The sequence below is a fragment of the Camelus bactrianus genome, chromosome 10 (genome assembly GCF_048773025.1).
Source record: "Camelus bactrianus isolate YW-2024 breed Bactrian camel chromosome 10, ASM4877302v1, whole genome shotgun sequence".
NCBI lineage: Eukaryota > Metazoa > Chordata > Mammalia > Artiodactyla > Camelidae > Camelus > Camelus bactrianus.
In genome coordinates, this window is record NC_133548.1 from 24,565,896 (window position 1) to 24,588,581 (window position 22,686).

Consider the following 22,686-nt stretch of genomic DNA (forward strand, 5'->3'; position numbering starts at 1 on the left):
CATCACATTGATTTATCCATTTATCTGTGGATGGACACTTGGATTGCTTCCACCTTTTGGCTGTTGTGAATAATGCTGCTATGAACATGGGTGTTCAAATATCTGTTCAGGTCCCTACTTGCAATTCTATTGGGTATATACCCAGAAATAGAATCATTGGATCACATGGTAATTCTATGTTTAATTTTTTGAAGGACTGCCATACTGTTTTCCACTGTAGCTGTACCACTTGACATGCCCACCAGCAGTGCACAAGAGTTCCAATTCCTCCTTACTAAGACTTGTTACTCTATTTTTTAAAAATAATATCCATCCTAATAGGTATGAACTAGTATTTTGTAGGTTTTATTCGCATTTCTTTAATGATTAGTCACATAGAGCATCATTTCATGTGCCTACTAGTTACCTGTATATCTTCTTTGGAGAAATGCCTGTTCAAATCCTTTGCTCATTTCATAACTGGGGTGTTTGTTTTATTGTTGTTGAGTTGTAGGAATTCTTTATCTATCCTAGATATTAATCCATTGTAGATATATTATTTGTAAGTATTTTCTCCCATTCTGTGGGTTGCCTTTTGATTATGTCCTTTGAGCCACAAAGTTTTTAATATTGATGAAGCCCAATTTATCTATTTTTTTTCTTTTGTTGCTTGTGCTTTTGGTGTCATATCCAACAAATCATTGCCAAATCCAATGTCATGAAGCTTTTCTTCTCTATTTTCTTCTAAAAGTTCCATAGTTTTAGCCCTTACATTTAGGTATTTGATCGATTTTGATTTAATTTTTGCATATAGTGTTAGGTAAGGATCATTCTTTTGCTTGTGGATATCTAGTTTTCCCAGTACCACCAGCTGAAAAGACTGTCCCTCCTCCCACTGAATGGACTTGTTACCACTGTCAAAAATCATATGACCATATATGCAAGGGTTTATTTCTGGGCTCTCTGTTCTGTTCCATTGGTGTATAAGTCTGCCTTTATGCCAGTACCACACTGTTCTGATTATCATAGCTTTGTACTAAGTTTTAAAATCAGGAAGTGTGAGACCTCCAACTTTTTCTCTTTCAAGATTGTTTTGGCTATTTGCAGTCCCTTGAGATTTCATGTGAATTTTAAGATGGGTTTTTCTATTTTTGCAAAAAAGTCACTAGAATTTTGATAGAGATTTCATTGACTCTATAGATCAGTCTCAGTAGTACTGATATCATAACAATATTAAGTCTTCCAGTTCATGAGCACAGAGTATCTTTCCATTTATTTATGTCTTCTTTAATATACTCATTTTTTATACAGCTAAGAAAAGCGTGACCATTCTTCAGGGCTGCTTAACACCACTTTCACAAATAAACCAAGGGCAGCTTATTTATCTTGGTGTCCCTTCCAATGCCTGATAAAGAGCCGGTACTCAATAAGTCTGTGCTTCCTGAATCCAATTAGAGTATGTTCTGCTGCCAAGCTCTAATAAGACTCATTTACATATGAGGATCACAAATCCCATCAGAAAGAAAAAGATCTCCCCCAAAGGAGCTGAGTCATACTCCTTATATAAATCTTATGTCTGTGACATGTTTTTAGATCTTAGTCTAATAGGAACCAAATCATAATGAGAGATACTTCCACATATACTTTGGGTAAATCTAGAAAAGGAAAGCTGCTCATTCAAATTAAATTGTATGCTTTCCACATCATATTGGTTTTGCTGATAATTCACTTATGCTAAATGTCAATTTTGAAACCACTGGGTTTAATTGCAAAGGCTTTTAGTTCAGTAAAAACAGAGACATTGGTTAGTACAGTTAATTTGAGAAATTTGGGGGCTGGATGAATATCACTTAGAAGCATCTGTCTTTAGTGGGATGTTATCTATATAATTGTAAAAAATGGGTCTGAGAAAAGCTTCTGGTAGCACGTCTACTATGAATACAGGAAGCTGAAATACAGTACACTGGGAGTGGGACTGTCCTGGAAGATAATTCATACACTCTTCAAAAACTTCATCAAGGATCCCATTTCTGCACTGCACTGATGCTGGCAGAGCATGGTGGATGAGAGCATGGGCTTTGGCTCAAGTCCTAATTCCATTCTTTACCAACTGTGTGACCTTCTGGATGCTCCTTACCTTTCTCTCAGTTCCCTTTCTTGTGAAATGGTGATAATAACACATCAGAAGGATGTCTTGAGTATTACACAGCAAAACATTTGTCAAACACTTAACACAGTCCTGGCACACAGTAAGCCCTAGATATAAAATGTGTGTGTATATGTGTTGTGTATGTGTTTAAACTAAGGTGATCGTTTATGTAGATGTCTGGAAAATAGCTCAGTGAAAATCACAGAACAGGCAACTCTTGGTGAGTTAGCTATTTAGGAATGATTCATTTTATATGCAACATTTGACACATAGAGGATATGCTAGTTCATTTTTAAAAAATAATAAATGCATTAGAAAGGCCTGGAGACTTCACATGGGCAAATAAATATAAAATCCCCAATCATAGCAGGTACACAGTGACACAGCATCTCTCTTGTCATGACCATACCCCAGATACCCCCATCAGTGCCAGGCCTGACTCAAATCAGTGGCCTGAAAGTGGCACCTTCTCCTGTCTACATCACATGCCCAAAGAACCAAGTTGCACTTACACCAGGCAGTTTTGAAATGGGGACCAAGTCATTTCCTGCCAACATTTGTGTTATGGTTGGCCTCTGTCGACTACATGGCTGAAGCATCCTCCTCCTCACCTGAATCGTCAGGTTGCTTTTAGTATTCAGAACTTTCTTCTCCGCATCCTGGAAGGCCCTCTGCAGCCTCTGTTCCATCGTCTGAGCAAACTTGCAGGACTGTATGTTGTCGGATTGGCTCACGAACTGCAGCACTAGGATGAGAATAAGAAATCAGGGCCCACCAAAGCTCTGTGTCTCAGTTCCTTGAACTCAATAGCAGTCATGAGATAAGATGGCATGATTTTGCTTCAGAGAAATTAGGCAAATAAGGACGGACAAGGTTTGGTTGTAGTTTTGGAAGTGGCTCTTAAAATGATTTATAATATAGAAGAATTAAATGCATGATCAAACCTGAGATTCCCTCCAATGCAAAGGATTTTGTGATTTCATTTGATTGGAATTTGGAGACATCTGGTCCAAGACAAAAAAATAATTTAACAGCGATCATATCTTCTATTTCTTTGGAGGAAAAAAAAATGAATTGACCTGCATTACTAAGTTGATTGAGTCTTTCAATTTCAATGGTTCCTCTACTCTTGTGGTTTACAAACCACAAGATAAGAATCACCAGGGAGTTTGAAAGAAAGGAAGATTTGGGCCTAAGCTCAGAGATTCTGATTCAGTGGCACCTGGAACATACTGCTGCAAAGCATAGATTTTATAGATGCTCAGCTCTTCTCAGCATCCATCAGTGATACAGGAAAAAACATAAAAATACAGTACTTGACCCTCATAAGTACTAATTATATAAACTGGGAAGAAAGACTCATGTGAAGGAATATTTCTAATAAATCCAGGGTTAGAAAAGTTTAGGCTGCTGTGCTGGAAACTTGGACATTTGACTCACAAGGCCTTTTTTTTTATGTTGTAATTTTTTTTTTTACATCGTGAAAGGGCATTGATTCAACATAATGATTACATCTATTATTTATAGATTCTATTTTTTTTTATTGAAGTACAGTCAGTTATAATGTGTCAGTTTCTGGTCCACAGCACAATATCCCAGTCATGCATATGCATATATTCATCTTCACAAGGCTTTTGGAGGAAGCTACACAGGGACTTAATGAGATGACAGAGCAGCTAGCCATGGAGTTGTCAAATAGGTGTCTTCTTGGTACCACCCCTGATCCAGAACGGAGAGGCATCCTTTCCTTCTGAGTTACTTGCCTGTTTTCAGCTGGAAGTAGCCTGCAGGCTGGGGAGTCCACGGGGAAGCAAGTACTGCCACCGATTGCAAGTTTGGGGCGTGTTGCTTCAGATCTGCAGTGACGTTGCTGACCCCATAAACACCCAGCATTTCGATCACTGCCGCAGGCAAGTACACCAGCCTCCCTTTCGTGGCGTAATAACCAACTGTAACGTTGTGAGAATGTTCCAGGATGTCCACCTGCAAAACAAATGGACCCACAGAACTCAGTGTCCACTTCCATGGTACCGTAAGTTCTTCCTGGTGTTTCTTAGAACCACAACTGTTACTTAGCATGGCCGGGGAACAGGATGTCCCCACTGGAGAACTATCCCAACAATCCCATAAAGCATACATGGATTGGCAAGTCTCAAAATATCAAATCTCAAATATATACAAGAAGTATAATTTATATCAAACCTACACGGAATAGAATTAAATCTGTGGGGTTTTGATTTTGTTTTTTTTGATTCCTTAAGTGCCTTAGTATAATTCTGTGAGTACCACTGATCACCAAGCAGGCAGGTAGGCAGGAGATGATGGGCAAGAGAGATTTCCAGGGAATGGAATTCTGGGGAAAACTGCTGTATTATATTTCTCATCATTTATGAACATCAAAAGGCAGAAATAATAGATTAAGTGAGGCCCCTTACAGGACAGGGGGCCAGGTAATAAATGAGGTGAATTCCTCTCTCTAGAAGCTGAGAGAAGAATTGTTCAGACTTCACTCCAGTCTTGGCTTGTAACTGTTTCAAGACCAAGACAGGGATGGGCCACGGAGAATTTCTCCTACAGCTGAGTCCTAAGGGGTGCTGATGATCTGAGCTCTTTCTGACCCAGCTGGCAGGTTTTGAGGCTTTCAAATTTATTCTTATTTTGTTTTGCTTTCTTAGTGTTGTATATTAACAGCTGAGGCTGTTTTTAACACCTGCTTCCCCTCCCCTCTTATTCTTGCATCATGTTTATTTGCTAAAGAAACCAAGACAACTGATTTTGCAGCAGGCTGGGTGTGCCTTTGCTTCCTCCACACTGTGTGTGCCTCCAACACTTTTGTCACCTACAGGTGGTGCTCAAGATGCCTGTAGGTGGGACAAGAGATACTTCTGGATGGAACATGGATCAGCACTAAGCGTCACCAAATCACCCAGCGAGAAAGTGACTCCTGTTCGAATCCTTCCAGTTATCTCAAGGCGCAAGTCTCAGTTTGAGGATAATTTACTTTTAACACCTCTCTAATCCTTGCTAATCATATTTTTAAACAAAGGGACACCAGGCCCAGCCTTAGAGCCTTCTGCAAGCAACAATATCTAGCTTGAATTTAACAAGCTCTCTTCCACTATTCTCATTTCTGTGATCACCTTTTATTTATGCCAAATGATCCTGATTTCCCTTTATGGTGGTAATACCAAACGTCCTTTCAAAAGAAATGTGTTTAAGTTTTTAAAAATAAAAGCAGATTTTTAAAAAAAAACTAATACATACTAGTTGTCACAGCGATCTGTGATGATATACAAAAAAAAAAAAAAAATAGCAGAAACTGTGACCAGTAGCTTGCAAATGACTAAATTTTAGTGAAAACTGTTTCAGGTAACCAAATGGAAACCTTCACATTTTCAACTTTCAAATGAAGTTTTCGGTGCAGAAACCAAAGATTCCTCTTGTGGAGAGCATTTCTTCCTTTCCTTCTTTTTTTCAGAATTATATAAAAGAGATGGACCGTGACCAATTAACTGTGTACTCAATCTCCTTGTGAGGCCTTGATGTGGTGGTGGGGACCACTAGTTTGAATGCAGCTGTGGTGCAAACCTTCAAAGGAAGAAGCCAGAGCAATATTTTTAAGTGATGTAAAGGGTGGTCCACTAACTGCCAATCACATTTACTCCTTTAAAACTTGGAATCAAACAAAAAGAGTGCAAAGGCTTCCATCACTTGGATATGCCATCAAAATCAGCTCGTGGTTGTTAACTAGTACTTGACATTAAAGTGTTTGGAGGGAAAAAAAAGTTTTTTTCCCGTCTGCACTGGCAATTGAAGCAAAGTTGGACTCAATTTACAAGTCAGAGTAATTTTTAAAGGTCTAGAAATAAATCACTAACTGTTTACAATGGTGAGGAAGATAGAGGCCAAAGCAATGGATGGTTTCTGCAGAATTATACCGATGCAATTAAATAGTTTGCCCAAACAACAGGATAATGGGACAATTTAAAACAGTACATCCAGGCTTTGAAAAAAATCTAGACATAAGGCAATTATCCTCAGTTTTCCATCTCAGAATTTGACCTTTTTCTCCAGCTACCACGCATTAGCTATTTGCCAAAACGATGAAAGATCCTATTTCTGTTGTGGCTGTGGTACCCAGGGAGGAGGAAGACAGTCTAAACAGACTCCGGACCGCTGAGGAAGATGTGGGTGGATTAGCTTGGTTACGAAAGCAGGGGGCTTACATGAGCCGAGACATCATTCTGGTGGAACGCCTTCCGCAATGCCTGCGTGAGCCCTTTAGCTATGTTGAACTTCAGGGTTTCACTGATCTGCACCCTCCTTTGGGTCAGAAAGATAACTGTGGGGTGAAACAGAAGCACACGATCAGCATGATAAGGCAGCAGGCCTCCTAACTGATCAGCCCTCCTCTCCATCTCACCACCACCTCTTGCAGGTTCTGAGCAAAGCTGGTGCATACAGGTCCAACCAACGCGTTGGTGGGTGGGGGCGTGGAGGGGTTGCTGGGTCAGCATCTCGGTTGGTTCCACTCAAGTCCTAAAAAGCCCCAGCCATTTGCGTGGCCCTAGTGGAGAGAGAGCTAGTGTGCGGTGGCACTTCTGACCAATGCTGCCTCTGACTCTGAAAGCCAGGCTTAGCCATGCCTGCCCCTGGTGGGTCTGCATGCAAGAAAATTCCCGCAACAGCATCCCTGAGAGGTTCCTTAAATGCAGGCCCTGAGCCAGGTGCTACACTCTAAAACAACCCAGCATCAGGAGGTGCACTCCCCACCCTACAATGGGACAGAGACAGGGATGGAGACCCGGGTGACGAAGAGGCATTTGTGATCGAACATGACAGGCGCTATTTGATGGGAAGCCTAGGATGTTGTTGGAGGCCCTTGGACGAGCATCTGGCTCTAACCTGGGCAAGACGGCAGGGATCAGGGAAGGCTTCTGGGAGGAACTGATGCTTCCACTGAGTCTTGAAGGATAACGGGCGTGAGTGAGGCAAGGCGGGAAGGACTGCCCCCACCAATCCCAGCAGAGGGAAGACCGAGTGCAAAGGCACAGGCGAGAGAAATGCATACTTCAGTCTACATGTTCAGGCTTGGTCCTGAGGGCAGTGGGAAACGAAGGGTTTTAAGCAAAGGCATGCATTTTAGAAGGTTCCCTTGACTGCAGACTGGAGAACAGATTGGAGGGTAGGGGAAGTCTGAAGGCAGAGAGATAAATTTGACTGTCGTTGCAGAAACTGAGGTGAGCGACTGATGGTGTGAACTAGGGAAGTGGTGGGGAGGGGGTGGACAGAAGAGGTGGTCAGGAGGTAGGACTGGAAGGAACCAGGGGCTGATCAGGGGGTGGCTGGGGTGAGGGGAGGTTGTGAAAAAGAGGGAGGGGAGAATGTTCCAGACTTCTGCATCTAGGTGGCTGGGGGTGCCTGCCACTCAGAGGAGGCGGTGGAGATCTGGAGTGAGAGGGGGTGGGGGAGTGGAAAATCAGATGGTATAATTTCTTGAGAAAGAGATACTGTGCTTTCTGCTGTGCCACATTCACAATTTCCCATTTTAGAATAAGAAATCTCTCAGGAAATAATTCCATTTAATTCTCTGTGGGGCGAAGAAGGCGGGACGTGAGCATCCAACACTGGCATGCTCCTTCAAATAGCATGTCTAATGTTGTTTATAACAGACACTACCACACTAGTAAAAGCGTCCTGTGCCTTCTTGGCCCGTGTGCTGCAACTCAGAGGTGGGGGCTGAAAAGGTAGCACCCATCACCCAACTTTTTCAAAAAAGTCTCCTTTTTAACATCAGGAGAAATTGTGCGCACTGACATAGTGCACAGTAGCTGTACTTTTAGTATTTGCTGGTTGAAAAAACACAGGACAGAAAGCCTTTCTGAGTTCTGTAGCCCCTCCCAAGACTTTCTATTTCGCTGATCACATCATCCATGCATGCGAGACATCACTGATTCACTCTACAGGCAAAACTTGGTGCACGTTTGCTTTCTCAGACTCACTGGCAGGACTGGTTTCCCAGGGGCCTCTGATATCAGGATGGATCCCAGGACCAGAGTCCGTGTCACATGATGCTCCTCCTCTCCTCTGTCACTTGATAAAGATCAGGGCTTCCCAACCTCGGCACTACTGATGTTTTTGGGCTGGATTATTCTTTGTTGTCTGAGCGTCCTGTGTACTGTAGGATGTTTAGCAGCCTCCCAGGTCTCTGTCTCACTAGATGCCCGTGACATCCTCCCTACCCTCCAAGTCGTAGACACCCCAAAACATCTCTAGACATGGCCAAATGTCCCCTCAGGTGGGGGCAAAACCACCCCTGGTGGAGAACCACTGATCTCAGAGAAACCTAATAACTCTGTTACGTCTCGGAGGCCAGGATGCACCTGCTGCTTTCAAGCTGCGTGAGGACAGTGGACCCTTACCTGTCCTCACCAGGAGCTTGCTGGACATCTGACACTCCAGGTTGGATGCCATTTTGCCAGCTGTGACCACAGCAGCGGACGCAGCGGGAAGAGCAGCATCTGTGTTTTCTGCTGACAAAGGTGGCATCCGGGTGGCCCTTACTGGCGCGGTGATAGACGTCAAGGCCGCCGTGATTGTCAGCGGGCGCGCGGTGGACGCCCTGGGCACGTCTGGGTTGGTGGGGTTTGGGAAGCCCGGGTGCATGGCTTGTGGTTTCCTGGGGAGGTGTGTTGCGGACAGCAGGCCAGAGGCGGTGCCCGTGTTCCCCTGCATGGTGGGGTGAGTGCTCACGGTGTGGGCTGTTCTTGCAAACATGTAGGTCGGCGTGAAGGAGAAGGCTGGATGGGCTGCCCCTGGTGTCACCTTTGGGCCGGGTGCTGCGTTGTTGGTGACATTTTTAGCTAGAGCAGTGGTCCAGCTGCTCTTGACTAACCCCGCGGCCACAGCCGAAGGGCTGCTGCCGGCGCCCTTGGCAACCAGGGCTGCAGACAGCAACGGTGGACTTGATTTCCGAAGAAACAGCGGGGTTGCTGCTGTCGGTTCTGCCTTGGGCAACACCAAGAAGTCCACTGCAAAGAGAGAAAAAGCAACGTTTGTCATTGGCCCAGAATGCACACACCCCTTTTGGAAATGAATGGATGTAACTCATGGGTTTGCTGAGGTGAAAAGTCTCTGAGCTCTGGAATTTAGGCGAAACAGCTTTAGGTTCGCTAAGTCAATTAACCAAAAAGAATGCCACTTAGGGCAAAGCTATGGCTGGTAATAAGGACACTTAAATTCTGAATACTTTCCAAAAATATCAAGTCGGCAGAAGATCAAGGACATGACTGTTCAGACTGCTAACTCATTCATCAACCTGAAATCAGGGTGGAGCTGCTCTGTCTGAGCAAAGCCGGGTATCTCTGCTGAGCCTGAAGATGCTTTGGCCACAGAAGCAGTCATATCTAATTTGGGGGGTACCAGGAAACAAGCTACCTGCATCAGTGGCTGCACCTTTCCATTTCTCGGGGTGCCGAGAAGCCAGCAGTGCTTTGGATGGGGTCCTGAGTAAGGTACTGGTTGACAGAGTAGAATCAGCAGTAGAGGGATATCTCGGGATACTCTGGAAAGGTGTGGAAGCATTTATCACTGGAGATGGATCGATGTCGGCAGAGATTTGGAAACTTGTACTCATTCCATCTGAAAGCATTTCCTGCAAGCTAGCTGTAGAAGTTAGACTTGGAGAAGTTAGCAAAAGAGGATGGGTTGGATGGGCAGGCAGCTGTGGATGGGGATGAGACACAGAATGTTGACTTATGGATGGGAAATCTTCAACTTCAGCTGTTTGCAAGTCTCTGGAATGGTCGTTAGTGCTCACAGACAAGACATCTGTGTGGTTTCCAACCATGGTAATATCTGACTGTTGAATGGGCTCACTGGGGTTGATACCAGAGACTGGATACTGAATGTTAAAACCTTCTGCAGTTACTAAATGTTCATCATTATCTTTGAAATCCCCAGATGTTATTGTATTGGCAGCTGAATTTAAACCACCGGGAGGAGTGGTTGACGCTGAATGAGTTTCCCAACTTGTGGAGTTAACTGTGTGCCCATTTATATCATAATTTGTTTGCTGCAGCAAGCCAGATATTGTTGGTTCTGCGGTAAGGGATCCAGTTTCTGTTGAAAGAGAACTCCAGAAAACATCTGTGAGTGCTGGCTTCTTCAAGTCTCCCATTGTTGAGAAATCAAAGACCTCACTGGAGGAGGGAAATGCCATCACCTGTTTGGAAGCTGAAACTGGCAACTCAGACTGGTCTGTCACAGCTGTGGAAGTCTCTGGCTTGGTGTTGGAAAAGCTAAGAGGTAGGGAAACAGTCTGGGTGGCTCGTGCGAAGGGGATGGATGGTGAAGGTAATTCTGAAGGAAGAGGGCTTGTTCTTGGTGTTGTGGAAACATGATCAGTGCTAAAATCAGAGGTGAATCCATTTACAGTGTGAAGACTCGGAATCTCTTTACTTGGATGGGTCTGGAGAGCAACTGTCAAATTTGCCTTTTCATTTTTCTTTAAAACAGCTGTCCCGCTATCTTCTCTCTGCAGGGGAAATGTCCAAGTCGTGGAAGGAAGATTAGGAAATTTGCTTGAGAGGGGGAAGTCTGTAGCTGCAGTAGGAGGGGATCCATCATCGCTGGCATCTTGAGGAGTTGGCTTCTGGGGCTCAGTGAATGGAGAGGCATGATTCCACGCCAGACCAAGGGAAGGAGGCGTAGAGGGGAAATCTGCTGCTGTGCCATTGGATGGTGATGTGAGAACCGCCCCAGAAAGCATGTCTTGCCCTCGGCCGGCTGTGGTGAGAGCCAGAGGAGAAGGCACCAGAGGGGAAGATGTGTGTTCTGCTGAAAGGGCGGGCCCTTTGGAATTCTCTGGAGCTGCTGACAGATGACGGGGGTAAGCAGAGTCATCTGCAGTAGCAGGGGCTGCCTTTCGGTTGGTCAGCTCCACTGCCACTGAGTCTATGGTCTGGACTGCTGAAGACGCAGCCTCACGGGTCACTGCTGCTGCGCTCCTAAGAGCCGGCAAAGACACCTCATCACGTGCTCTTTTAGCCCCCTCAGCCTGGGTGGATGCAGGACTTGAAGCCACTTCCAACACTGACTGTGAGGGCGTTCTACCTGAAAGCTGAAGAAGACTTCCAAGTGCCCGGGGAGGAGGGAACCGATGGGCCAGGGCTGCCACCCAGCTCAGAAACTCAGGTGCGGGCGAGCCGGCCGAGTAAGGTCCCTCTGCTGGGGCTGAGGAGCCAGAAAAACCTAGATGAGGGATGCCTATTAAATCATGGACATTTCTGGATGGAGTGTGGTTCATTTCCTCAGCAAATGGGTTTAAGGGGTTAGCTACGTGCTGCCTGGAGGAGGAGTCAGTTGGAGCTGTTCGGGGGAATAAAGGCACTTTGGTGGGTCGCCCTGCTGGCTTAGAAAAGATGATGGAATGAGGTGAGTCAGGAGCCAATGAAGAAGATGAAGATGGGGGGAGAACGTGTGCCCTCAGGGAATGTTGGTTTGAAATGGAAGGAGTCCCTACCCACGGTGGCCACGATGGATGGGCGGCACTCAGGGACGTCACTGACGGGACGGTGGACAATGGGGGGCGCATGCTGGTGTGAGGCAAACCTGACATGGCAGCTGCTTCCTTTCCCCCTTGAGGTCTTGGTTGGACCAGGGACTCAGTGGAATCCTTGGAAGGTTCGAGGGAGGCGCTCTGGCCACTTCCTTGGTAAGGGAGAGAAGAGAAGTCCCCATGAGCCCGAGCCCTGCGGTGTGTCTTGGGTGGAGGTGTCCGGACAGACTGTGGCAAGCTTGTGTTGTCAGGGGACGGTCCTGGCACAGTCTTGATACTGCCCACTGCTGAGGAAGACTGGACTTCTGAGAAAGGCCATGTTGGTGAAACTGGTAACAATTTCCCATGAGGAAATGACTCCAGGGTTGGGGTGACAGTGATCTGCAGACTGTCTGTTCCTGTGAAACAAAATATCAAGCAGTCAGGCATGGGATAATCACAGGTACTGGAGAGAAGGGTGGGCAAGACAGGGACCTCACAGGGCTTCCGCCCCATCACAGAAGACTCATTAAACACATTCAAACAATACATTAGGTAATTACAAACATGTAGATGCTGCATCTGACCTATAGGGCAGAGCTGGTGGGAAGCAGTCTCTGATGAAGTAACATTTAAGCAAAGATGTAGAAGATATGTGTGTGTATTAAATCTCTTTTCTAGACCACCTACAAGGGTTGGACTGTGAAACTCACAACCTAGAAAAATCAAAGACAAACATGGCTCCCTGCCACGGCCAAGGACACCACAATAAGCCTCATCCAAGAATCCAAAATGCAAAAGGAAAGGACTCTGTATCCAAATGCGAATCTTTTCTTTTGGACCCTAGGGCATCTCAAGCATGATAACCGAGGTTACCTGTGTTTGGAAAGATGGCACCAAGGAGACATATTTATCCTGTTGGATTTAAAAGGATCCCTGATGCTGTTGTTCACACCATGTCAAACAGCAAAGGGGATTTCTTCCAAATTAGGCTATTTCTGAGAGAGAAAAGCTATTCACATCCCACCCAGGACCAGAGACAGCTCTCGCCAGGCCTGGTGTCACTACGGGCACCTGCAGAGAAACCAGAGCTGTCAGCACCAATGTGCGAACCTGCAGGCAGAGAGGTGAGGAGACGGGGCACAAAACGTGACTCCGCAGGATAGGAGGCAAGAAAAAAAAAAAAAAAAAAAAAGAAAGAAAAGAAAAAGAAATAGATGATCAGAAAGCTGGAGATTTCACACTTGGGAAGAAACAACATCCCGCCTGGGGATTCTCTGATTCCCCTTCCCACAGTGGTGTCGATGGTGCTGATGACCCCAGAGGTGACTAAGTGCACTTAAACAATATTTTAAATTAAAAATAACAAAAACAAGGTACTTCTAGGGCTTTCTACATTATTGGCAAAACACATTAGCACTGTCTGACGGAAGCAAACAAACCAAGAGCTGAAATCAGAAAATCTGGGTTTGTGCGCACCCTCCAGCCACTCAGAGCTGTACGTGCGCCTTATATAGAAATAACTGGCAAGTGCACATACAGCTACAGGACACAAAAGTCTACAGCATTTCATTAAAATACCTGCACTCCTTGGGAACTGTCCCATGGTTTGCAATGGAAATTGTGTTTCTGTTACCACATGAAGCCTAAGGAAGGCTTCATTTCTCAGTTGGCTGCGATTTTACATGGAAGACTGATACTGCTGTCATGCTTCAATCCTTCTTATTTACATTGCTTATCTCCTAGATAGACTCAGCTTCCTACCTGTCATGCAGTCTTGTCTGGTTATGTACACAGGTGATACTTACACGTACATGGGTGAATATAATTCCCATATAATGCAGTTTTTGCATTTTGGTATTTTCCAGTAACACTTTAGAATCCACTTTTATTACCTGCATGTCAGATGAAATCTACACCGGATTTCTTCTTTTGTACTCTCATTGAAATATATTCAATCACGGGTTCAACTCATGGACTCAGGAGACATACCAAATTAATCTTGTTTCAAGTAAGTCAAAAAGGATGCATTAGGCGGAGTAGCTTCTGCTTTCAGCAAGATTTTTTGCAAAGTCTTTCATAAAAATCTTACAAACAGGAAGGAGAAGTGGGTGCTGGATGGTTAATACAAGGGGGATTTGTAAATGACTGAATGGCTGCAGCCAAAGGAGGCTGATGGAGAGTTCCATGCTGAAGTGAAGAGATGGTCCCTAGTGAATTTGCCACTGCTAACTTTGTTGTTTCTAGACTAGAACCCAGTGTTTCCCAAGCTATCCCTTACAAAACACTGTGTCCCAAGATGCCTCGTGAAGAAAAGTTTCAACAAGCTAACAATTTTGAGAAGTGCTGTATACTACACTCATACCTAACAGTCACTGATGCTGGTCACCATACATTTCTGACTCTCCACCTTCAGAGCACATATAGGACTGCACTTCCTAGACACCTCTGTGGTTGGGTTGGGCCATGTGACTAGCTCTGGCCAATGAGTTGTGAGCAGAAGTGACAAGTGTCACTTGTAGGCTAGAACATTTAAATGCTGGAGCAAGACTCCCCAGAATTTGCTTTCTCTGAAGGAAAAAAAAAATCCTAGCAATATTATATCTCAATAAGTTGTTAAGAAGAAGGAGGAGGAGGAGGAAGAGGAGGAGGAAGGAAAAGAGAAGGAAGAAGAGGCGGAGGAAATTAGCAATATATAAAATGTTTGCTGGTCCACCAGCCCAGGTCCCTTAGGGACTATAATAAGCAAAGGCCCTCTGCTGTGAAAGTACATACAGGTAGCATGAGCAAGAAATTAATTTTGTTGTTTTAAATCATTGCAATTTGGGGGTTGTTTGTTACTGCAGCATAACCTAACTTACCCTACCTAGCCTATTCAAAAATTGATATAAAGGCAGATTTGGAACTTAAATGGACAAAATCCTTTGTACATCAACATTTAAATACAGGCTCAGAGACGTCCCACAGACAAGAAAACATAAGAATGCCTGGGATGCAGTAAAAAGTCAATAAATCAATGTTGGATGGTTTAGTTAAAGTTTGGCCAAAATTGCTAAAAAATATTTAACTTCTGAAATATGTTTAGGATATTTTTCAAATACATTTGACCCCAGAACTTGGTGACTTTAAAAAAAATGATATACATAAAGCTAAGGAAGAAAGCATGTTCACTGAATTAGCAAATGATAGCAAATTCAAAAGAATAATTGATATGAAGAATTTCAGAGAAACATGCTTCAAGGACGTGTCAACTGATTGAAATTACTGTTGAAAAAGGACATAAATTAGGATTAAATATAAAGGCTTGACCTTAACCTACATATTACCTAGACAGGAACAGAATGGTGGAGCTTCCCCTTAAGAATAGCTTCCATTACCTGTATGTAGAGTTGACTGGAGCTCATTATGAACTATAATAGGAATGTAGGCTAGCAAGGAAGTTACAAATTCTTAGGCTGCATTCAATTCTTTTCATTCCTGAAATTTAAAAAAAAAATTCATACTTAGGAAGTAATATCTATAATGTTTATATGTAAGCTATAAAGAATAAAGGATGAAAAACAAACATGGTCTCTGGCTCCATGGAACTCACAGTCTCATGGGAGACGTGGAGTTAAATCAAACTCTCACAAATGTAAAAGTGATAGCTGTTACACACGAATGATGCATAGTTCTTAAGAGCATGCAACAGGAGAGTGTGACCTGATCAGAGGGGTCAGAAATCACATCACTAAGGAAGTGGCCATCAAGCTGAGATCCAAAGAATAAGTAGAAGTTAATCAAGCAAAGAGGGTAGGGAAAAAAATTCCATGTAAAAAGATGAGCATTCGCAAAGGCCCTGTCACGGGAAGATGCATAAACAGTACAAGGAACTGAAAAAAAGCAAGATCAGGAGAACACGAGTGGGCGTGGCATGAGATAAGGCTGAAGAGCTGGTGGATGACCAGACCACTAGAGTATCACAGATTTTAGGTGGAAGTGGAGGCAGTGAGGGTGGGTGATATACAGGGGAAAATTTGTGTTTCAGAACAATCACTGTGGCTACGGAGTGAAGATGGACTGAAAGGGGCAAGAGTGGATGACAGGAGACCAGTAAGGTGGTTCAGGGATGTGATGACAGCAAAGCTGCAAAGAGGAACTGAGCCATGCATGGGAGATTAAAATAGATAATCCTTTATGGTCCCTTTTAGTTCTTAGAGTTCAGGGTAATGTATTCCTGTAAATATGTTTATGTTTGTGTATATGGTGGTTTTTTAAGTGGCTGCAAATTCTCCTACATGCTTCTCATTGAGAGCTAGGGTCAAGGTCCCCTTCCCTTGGGTGGACCTGAGACTGTTCAACCAATTAGAGTAGGGGTGAACTAAAGCCACGTGACTTCTGAGGCTACCATCATAAAAAGCAGCTTTCCCTTGGCCCTCGGAATGCTTGCTCTCCATGTCCTCCCTCACTGTCCCTCCTGGAACCCAGCCACCACTCTGTTAGCAGCCCAAGCTGCATGGAGAGGTCATGTGTAAGGACTCCAGTCAACAGTCCCAACTCAGCCAAGCTTCCCAGTCATCCCAGTCCAGGCACAGGCAGGTGAATGAAAAGGCTGCCAGACAACTCTAGTCCCCAGCCATTTGAATCAGGCTGGATGTCTCTTCCCTACTGAGCCCCCAGACATCAAGAAGCAGAGACAAGCCACCCCCACTGTGTTCTGTCTGAATTCCTGAAACCATGAGCACAACAAAATGGCTGTTATCGTACAGCACTTAGCTGGGGGTGGTATGTTGTGCAGAAATAATAAATGAAACAGTGCAGGGCTGTGTCCCTCCCTTCTGGGAGTGAGAGTCTCTGGCTTTGATTAGACTCTCAAAAAGATTCAGAAGCCGAAAAAACACAGCTAAGAACCCCTCACTTCAATGAAAAATACTTCTGCTTTACACACAAGATTTTAGAACTTTGTCTATGCTAATAAAAATATTTCTGTATTAATTAGAGATGCATCATAGAAGGAATAAGAAAGGAAAACAAGTTTTGAGGAGGAGATGAGAGGTAGGTGGTACATATTAAGAAGAAGGGAAAGTAAATTAGAAGTCAGGCAAAGCCATATTACAGAGAGTTGAAAACACACTTGAAGGGAGGAAGTGAAGTAGAAGCTGGATATAGGTGGTGTGTTGGCAGCCCCATGACCCCTGTCTCTTGGTGGTCATGCCTTTGTGTGACTCCTCTTCTGGAGTATGAGCAGAATCTGTGACTTGCTTCTAACCAAGAGAATATGGCAAAGGTGATGGGATGTCAGCCTTGTGATTTTTTCAATCTTATATGAGACTCTATCTTGCTGGCAGATTTGCTCTCCTTGATGGCCTCATGAATTAAGAGGCCATATTGAGAAAGCCCACGTGGCAAAGAGCTGTGGGTGGCCTCCAGGACTGCAGGCGGTCTCTAGGAACTATAGGTGGCCACTCAGAGCAGAGGGTGGCCTCCAGCTGACAGCCAGCAAAAAGCCAGGGACTTCGATCTGGCAGCCACAAGGAAATAAATTCTGCCAACAACTTGGGTGAACTTGGAAGTAGATTTGTCCTCAGCCAAACCACCAGATGAGGACACAGCCCAGGTGACACCAGGACTGCAGCCTTGTGAGATCTCATACAAAGGGCCCAGATAACCTATACTCAACTCTTGACCCATGGAAACTTGTGAGATCATAAATGTGTGTTGTTCTAAGCTGTGAAGTTTGTGGTATTTGGCTATACAGCACTAGAAAATGAATCTAGGTAGGAAGTAAGGAGCTGTGGAAGGCTATGTGGTGCAGCAGGAGTGTAGGAAGAGGAGCCAGAGCACGTGGTACCGTGACTGAAGAGAAGCATGAAGGATGGTGTGAAGCTGCACTCAAGACAGCAACAAAGGAGTGTGAGTTAATATGTTCGTCTGGAATATCCCGGAGAACGAGCTGTGAAATAAAAATTCTAACATGGTGCCTGGGACTCGGGGGAAGTTAACTGAAGACAACACAGGGCTTTGCAAGAGCAGAAACAAAACCACAGCAGCAAACGTCACCAGACACTTTGGAATGTTGCTATGTAACAGGTGGCACTCTTCTGTTTAAATTCCATTTTTCAAGGAAAAGAAACCCCACACTATTCTAATCAAATGACTGAATTCTTATTTTTCTCAGTAAACTCCCAATGATTCCAATCTCCTCTCCCCCTCAAAAGCCCATAACTTTTTTCTACTTAGAAAAACACAGATTGTTCTTTGCTGAAAATATGGTAACAGTCTTCAAAAAAAAAAAAAAAAAAAAAAGCACAGAAACCAAAGATGCGTCCCACACACCACAGAGGGAGATGAAAGACAGTGGTGTTTTCCCGTGCAAGCCCCAGGCTGGTTGCCCTTTCTGAACATTTACAAATACCTATTCCAGGGATGAACCAACCATTACCTTCTGTTTGAACACAGTGTTTCCCACCAAGGGACTGGTACTCAAAAGAATTTTAAAGGGAAATAGTTTAGATGACAGAGATTTAAGGAGGCTCTGGATGAAGAAAGATCAGCAGAGATAGACTTACATTGCAAATGAGCAAAACAAGCAAAATGAAGACCCTCAAAATAATGAAAAGGAAAGTGAAAATGAGTCACCTCTTTTCTTCTCAAGGCAACGAGAGTGGGTGGTCATCCAAATGCTACTCAACAGACAACTGACACACGCCCATTTTCAACCGAGTTAGTTTGAGCCAAGTTTAAAGAAAACCATGGTTCTCGGAGCTTCGGCAAAGAGATAAGTCACTCTTGCTGGAATATCAGACTTAATGATAGGGAGCACAAGCTTGCACACATTTGTATCAAATGCTTCTGTTGCTCAGCAGGTTTGCATAGAGTCCCATGAAAGCTAAACGCAGCCTTGGACTAAAACAGTCGGGAGGCAGACCGTGATCACAGTGAAATATCAGAAGTTCAGCACTTGGTCAGGTTTGGATGCACAGCCCGTCACTGACGAACGGCAAAAAGGTGAAAACAACCTCCCTCGGCTCCCCGGACCTCCGACCCCACGGGGTAACACCGAGCGAGATGCACAATGATGGATGGTTCAGGCCTCTGTCTCCCAGCGGCCCTTGGCGCTGCTCGTTTATCCTGCTCAGTGCTCTCGTACATAAGACGCAGACCCGGGCTGTGATGCTGCCACCTGCGCGTGGCAGACACACTAGCCTCACACAAACCGTCAGGGACAGCAGCTCCTCTGCTGCCGCGTCTCCCCTTGAGTCTCTCTCTTCCGTCCCTAGGGCTGTGTCCGTCCGCTGGTGGTGGCTGTTCTTAGAGATCCTTCTTTCCAAAGCCGGCAGAGCCTGCTGCTTAAGGAGCGTTCCCCATTCAGTCCTCTCTACGCTGCGCTGGGCTGCCGCCTGGTTTCTCAGAACTGCTCGCGTAGCCCAGCCACCGTCGCAGTCCTCTCCCAGTCCGCGCTGCGCCTTCCTCTGGCCGCTGGCGCCACCGAGGAGACGCTTTCCACCGCCAGGCTAGACGGGGCGCGGCTGCGTTTGCAACCACGGTCAAGAGACCCTCCGCTTTGTCCCGCTCCCTGCCCGCCGGCAGCTTTTCCTCACTGCAGCGCTTAAGGGAAAGCAAACCTGATCACCAACAGTTCTCAAGTGCAGGAAACGAAGGTGACCAATGAATAAATATCCCGAGCTCTTCCTCCTTGTATGTCAGAGAAAAATAGCTTTAGACCGGGCCCCACAGTCAGACTGCCTGGATGCGAATTCCACTCACTCCTCCATTGGCTAACTGTGTGACCTTGGATGAGTTACTTAACCTCTCTGTGCCTCAGTTTCCTCATCTGTAAAATGGGGACAATTACAGTATCTACCTCATGGTACCCAAGGCTCCATGAAATTGTTTGAAGGATTAAAATGAGGTGATACCTATCAAGTGTATCCTTAGAGCAGTGCTTGACACATAGTGCCCTTACATTGCCACCTAGTATTGGTGGTATTATTATTATTATTATTATTTTGTTGTTGTTGTTGTTGAGCCTAGGGTAGCCCACAGATGTACTCAGAAGCTTCCTCAGAGGATCTGGATACCAGTCAGGACTCAGAAATGCCTGCAGATCATGCATCGTCACAATCCCACACATCTGTGGAATCCCTTATAGTTTGCACAGTACTTTAATACCCTCATCCTATCTTGTTCCTCACAGTCCCTGTGAGTCAGAAGATAAAGGTTTATTAACCAGGGCTAAGGGAGGTCAAGTGTTGTCTTGGCCAAGGTCACACTGAGAGTTGCCCTACAGCCAAATCTGACTCAGCCCCTTTGACCTCAGATCCAAGGCCCTCTGTTCCATGTGGGGCAGGGTAGGTCTTCCTTCATCTCTGGGTCTGGAGTGGGCTCCATCTCCTGGAAGGACCCCCAACAGACTGGAGCCCACACAGTAGCTGCCCCTTTCTCCTGAGTTTGGTGATGAGTCTCTCTCCCTGGTGCTGCTTCGGCAAACATTACTGAGCACGGCTCTAAACCACCAAGACCTGTCAGGCATCAAGTTTTAGAAGGTCAAAAGAGATGGATGAAGCATCATTGCTATGCTGAAGCATCCACCCCACACCCCACAGTTCTGAAGTTTGGCGCCTGGGTTGTTCTTGCCTAAGATGATTTCTCTTGGGGCTTTTTAAAATGAAATGCGCCAGTTAATAGAATCAAATTGCCATTCCTTGAAGTGATGCCAGCAAATAGAAGGTTCTGTTTACTGCCTCAACAGAAGCCTTGTAACTTTCAAAGCTCTTTCACAGCTGTTTCCTTTTTTTTTTTTTTTAAAGTTTATTGCTTTCAAATCCTTTGTGAAACAGGTTTAAAAATAAAGTTGATCTTGCCCCTTTTAACAGTAATAAATTGCACCTTCATTTTTTTTAAAACCTCAGTATATATGATCCTTACAGAAAATTCAGAGAAGATGGAAAAGCAGCAGGCAAAGAAAAAGAATCCCACGCGGCCCTAAGCCCTCTCCACACACGTGTCCAACCACACAGATAAAACCAGGATTCCTACTGTGTACTTCCAGGCTTCATTCTTGGAAAAGCTTTGGTTTGCTTGCCTTTCAGACCTGTGATCACCCTGCACACCCAAGTCTGCACCGGCTTTTTGTCTTTAACATTATATTAAGGGCATTTTTCCATAGTGGATAAGGCTATATATAATTTCCATTAAGATGTGGTATTATAATTTGCTTAACCATCCCCTTGCTGTTAAGATATGAGTTGCTTATAAATTTTCAGCATTATAAGTAATGGCCTCATCTCCTTCCAATTTTGTCATCACAATCCACATATGGCAGGTGGGACGAATACAATGACTTCCTCTTACGGACCAGGACAGCACACACAACAGAAGATAAGCAGCATAAAGAGAAGTAAGTCAATGGGACTTGGGAGATTCTCTCCTCCCCCAACACCCTGGCATCCTTCTGACCGTTCTGATAGGGTCAGTTATAAGTTTAAAAACTTCATGATGGCCTAACTCAATGAGAGAAAACACAACTAACCACCAATAACAGATCTTCATAATTAGGATGACCCTACTGGCAAAACTTTCCAAACTTCATATTAATTTTTACTATTTCATTCTAATGGCCCTCTGGGAAGTTGAGACCATTTAAATCCATTAGGCAAGAAAGACTGGCGATCTAGGAATTCTGTTCCTAAAGAAAAGCAGTAACAGGAGTGTAGAGAGTTGAGCAAAAAGACAACGTATTACTAGTCTTCCTCCTTGTTGAAAGGTTTAGGTGTAAATCACTCCTAAGCGACAGTCCCATAATTAAGATGCCACTGTTCCCACAACTCTGTTTTTAGCTCTGTTAGAATACTTATCCCTTTCTGCTTAGTATTAGAGCCAATTATCTCCCTTATTTGCTCAATCACTTAACATTTATCCGCAAATACATATTGAATGCTTCATCTGCCTTACAAAGATTAACAAACTGTAATCTCACTGGGAGGGTGGTCAAATGTCATGGTTGAAGGTGTGGGACCTGGAGACCGAGCAGCTGGACTCATAGCCTGACTGCCTTGTTCTAGCTGTGCAAACTTAGGCAAGTTACGTACCTCTCTGTGCCTGTTTCCGCCTCTCTAAGGTGAGGATAAGTAATAATCGCTGTCTCACAGGCTGTTTTGAGGCTTAAAGGCATTAATTCATGTAGAGTATTTGGAACACGTCCTGGTATATGGTTAGCAGTCAAAATGTTACTTGTTACGATTATCATCAAAGAGCACAAAATCCAACAGAGAGGTTTCAGAGTCACATCTTTTTTCTGAACTATGATAAAAATAAATTCTTACACTCCCACTTTTGTGAGTAAACTTATTCTATCTTCTCGGGAATGGTTCACATTTCTTACAGTGGATCTATTTTCTCCAACCCTAATTCTCCAATGAGCACCTGAGTAACCCACCTGGCTTTCTCAGCATTAGTAAGACTTACTAAGCATCTACATTAGATACCTACCCTGAAGTCTGCTGATTTCCACAACCAAGAATGCAGTTTTGAACATGATTTATTCAGCATAGTTGCAAAGTGAACACCTTCCCAATAAGATTCCTTACAAATCTAACTACAACTGTAACTGAGATGCTGGGAGGAGAAAGTGGAGACAGAACAAGAGTTTCTCACATATTTATCCCCAATTTTTAAATTAATAATTAATGTATTTATTAATATTTATTTGTTAGGTGAGAATAATTTTGATAACCAAAATTAAGCCAGAAATGAAAAGCCTAAACAGACAAATTAACATACTAAAAAGGAGCCACTACTAAAAAAAGTCACCAGGACCAGGTATATTCAGCTGAGACCTATCTGACTTTAAAAAAAAAAAATAGGTAATTCTAACGTTATTAAACTAATTCAGTCCTTTGAAACATATGAAAATGTCTCCAATTCACTTTATGAAGCCAGTACTGATTTAACACCAAAATTCAATAAAGATATATTAACCAAATAAACAACGATCAAAATATGTAAATAAATACAGGGCAGCCAGGCAAAAACGTGTGTC

General features: G+C 44.2%; 1 protein-coding gene across 3 annotated transcripts in view; it reads right to left on the reverse strand.

Moving 5' to 3' along the window:
• The window catches only part of KIAA1549L (KIAA1549 like), a 238,772-nt gene that overhangs the window by 94,262 nt on the left and 121,824 nt on the right, over window positions 1-22,686 (reverse strand). For 2 of the 3 annotated variants that reach the window (XM_045523904.2, XM_045523903.2), the window contains exons 2-6: window positions 9,566-12,085; window positions 8,551-9,159; window positions 6,355-6,470; window positions 3,892-4,111; window positions 2,740-2,873 (exon numbers count right to left, since the gene is read on the reverse strand). In XM_045523904.2, the coding sequence (XP_045379860.2) occupies window positions 2,740-2,873; window positions 3,892-4,111; window positions 6,355-6,470; window positions 8,551-9,159; window positions 9,566-12,085 (3,599 nt within the window). The remainder of the gene's footprint in view (window positions 1-2,739; window positions 2,874-3,891; window positions 4,112-6,354; window positions 6,471-8,550; window positions 9,160-9,565; window positions 12,086-22,686) is intronic. The other variant, XM_074372189.1, reaches the window with a different exon arrangement.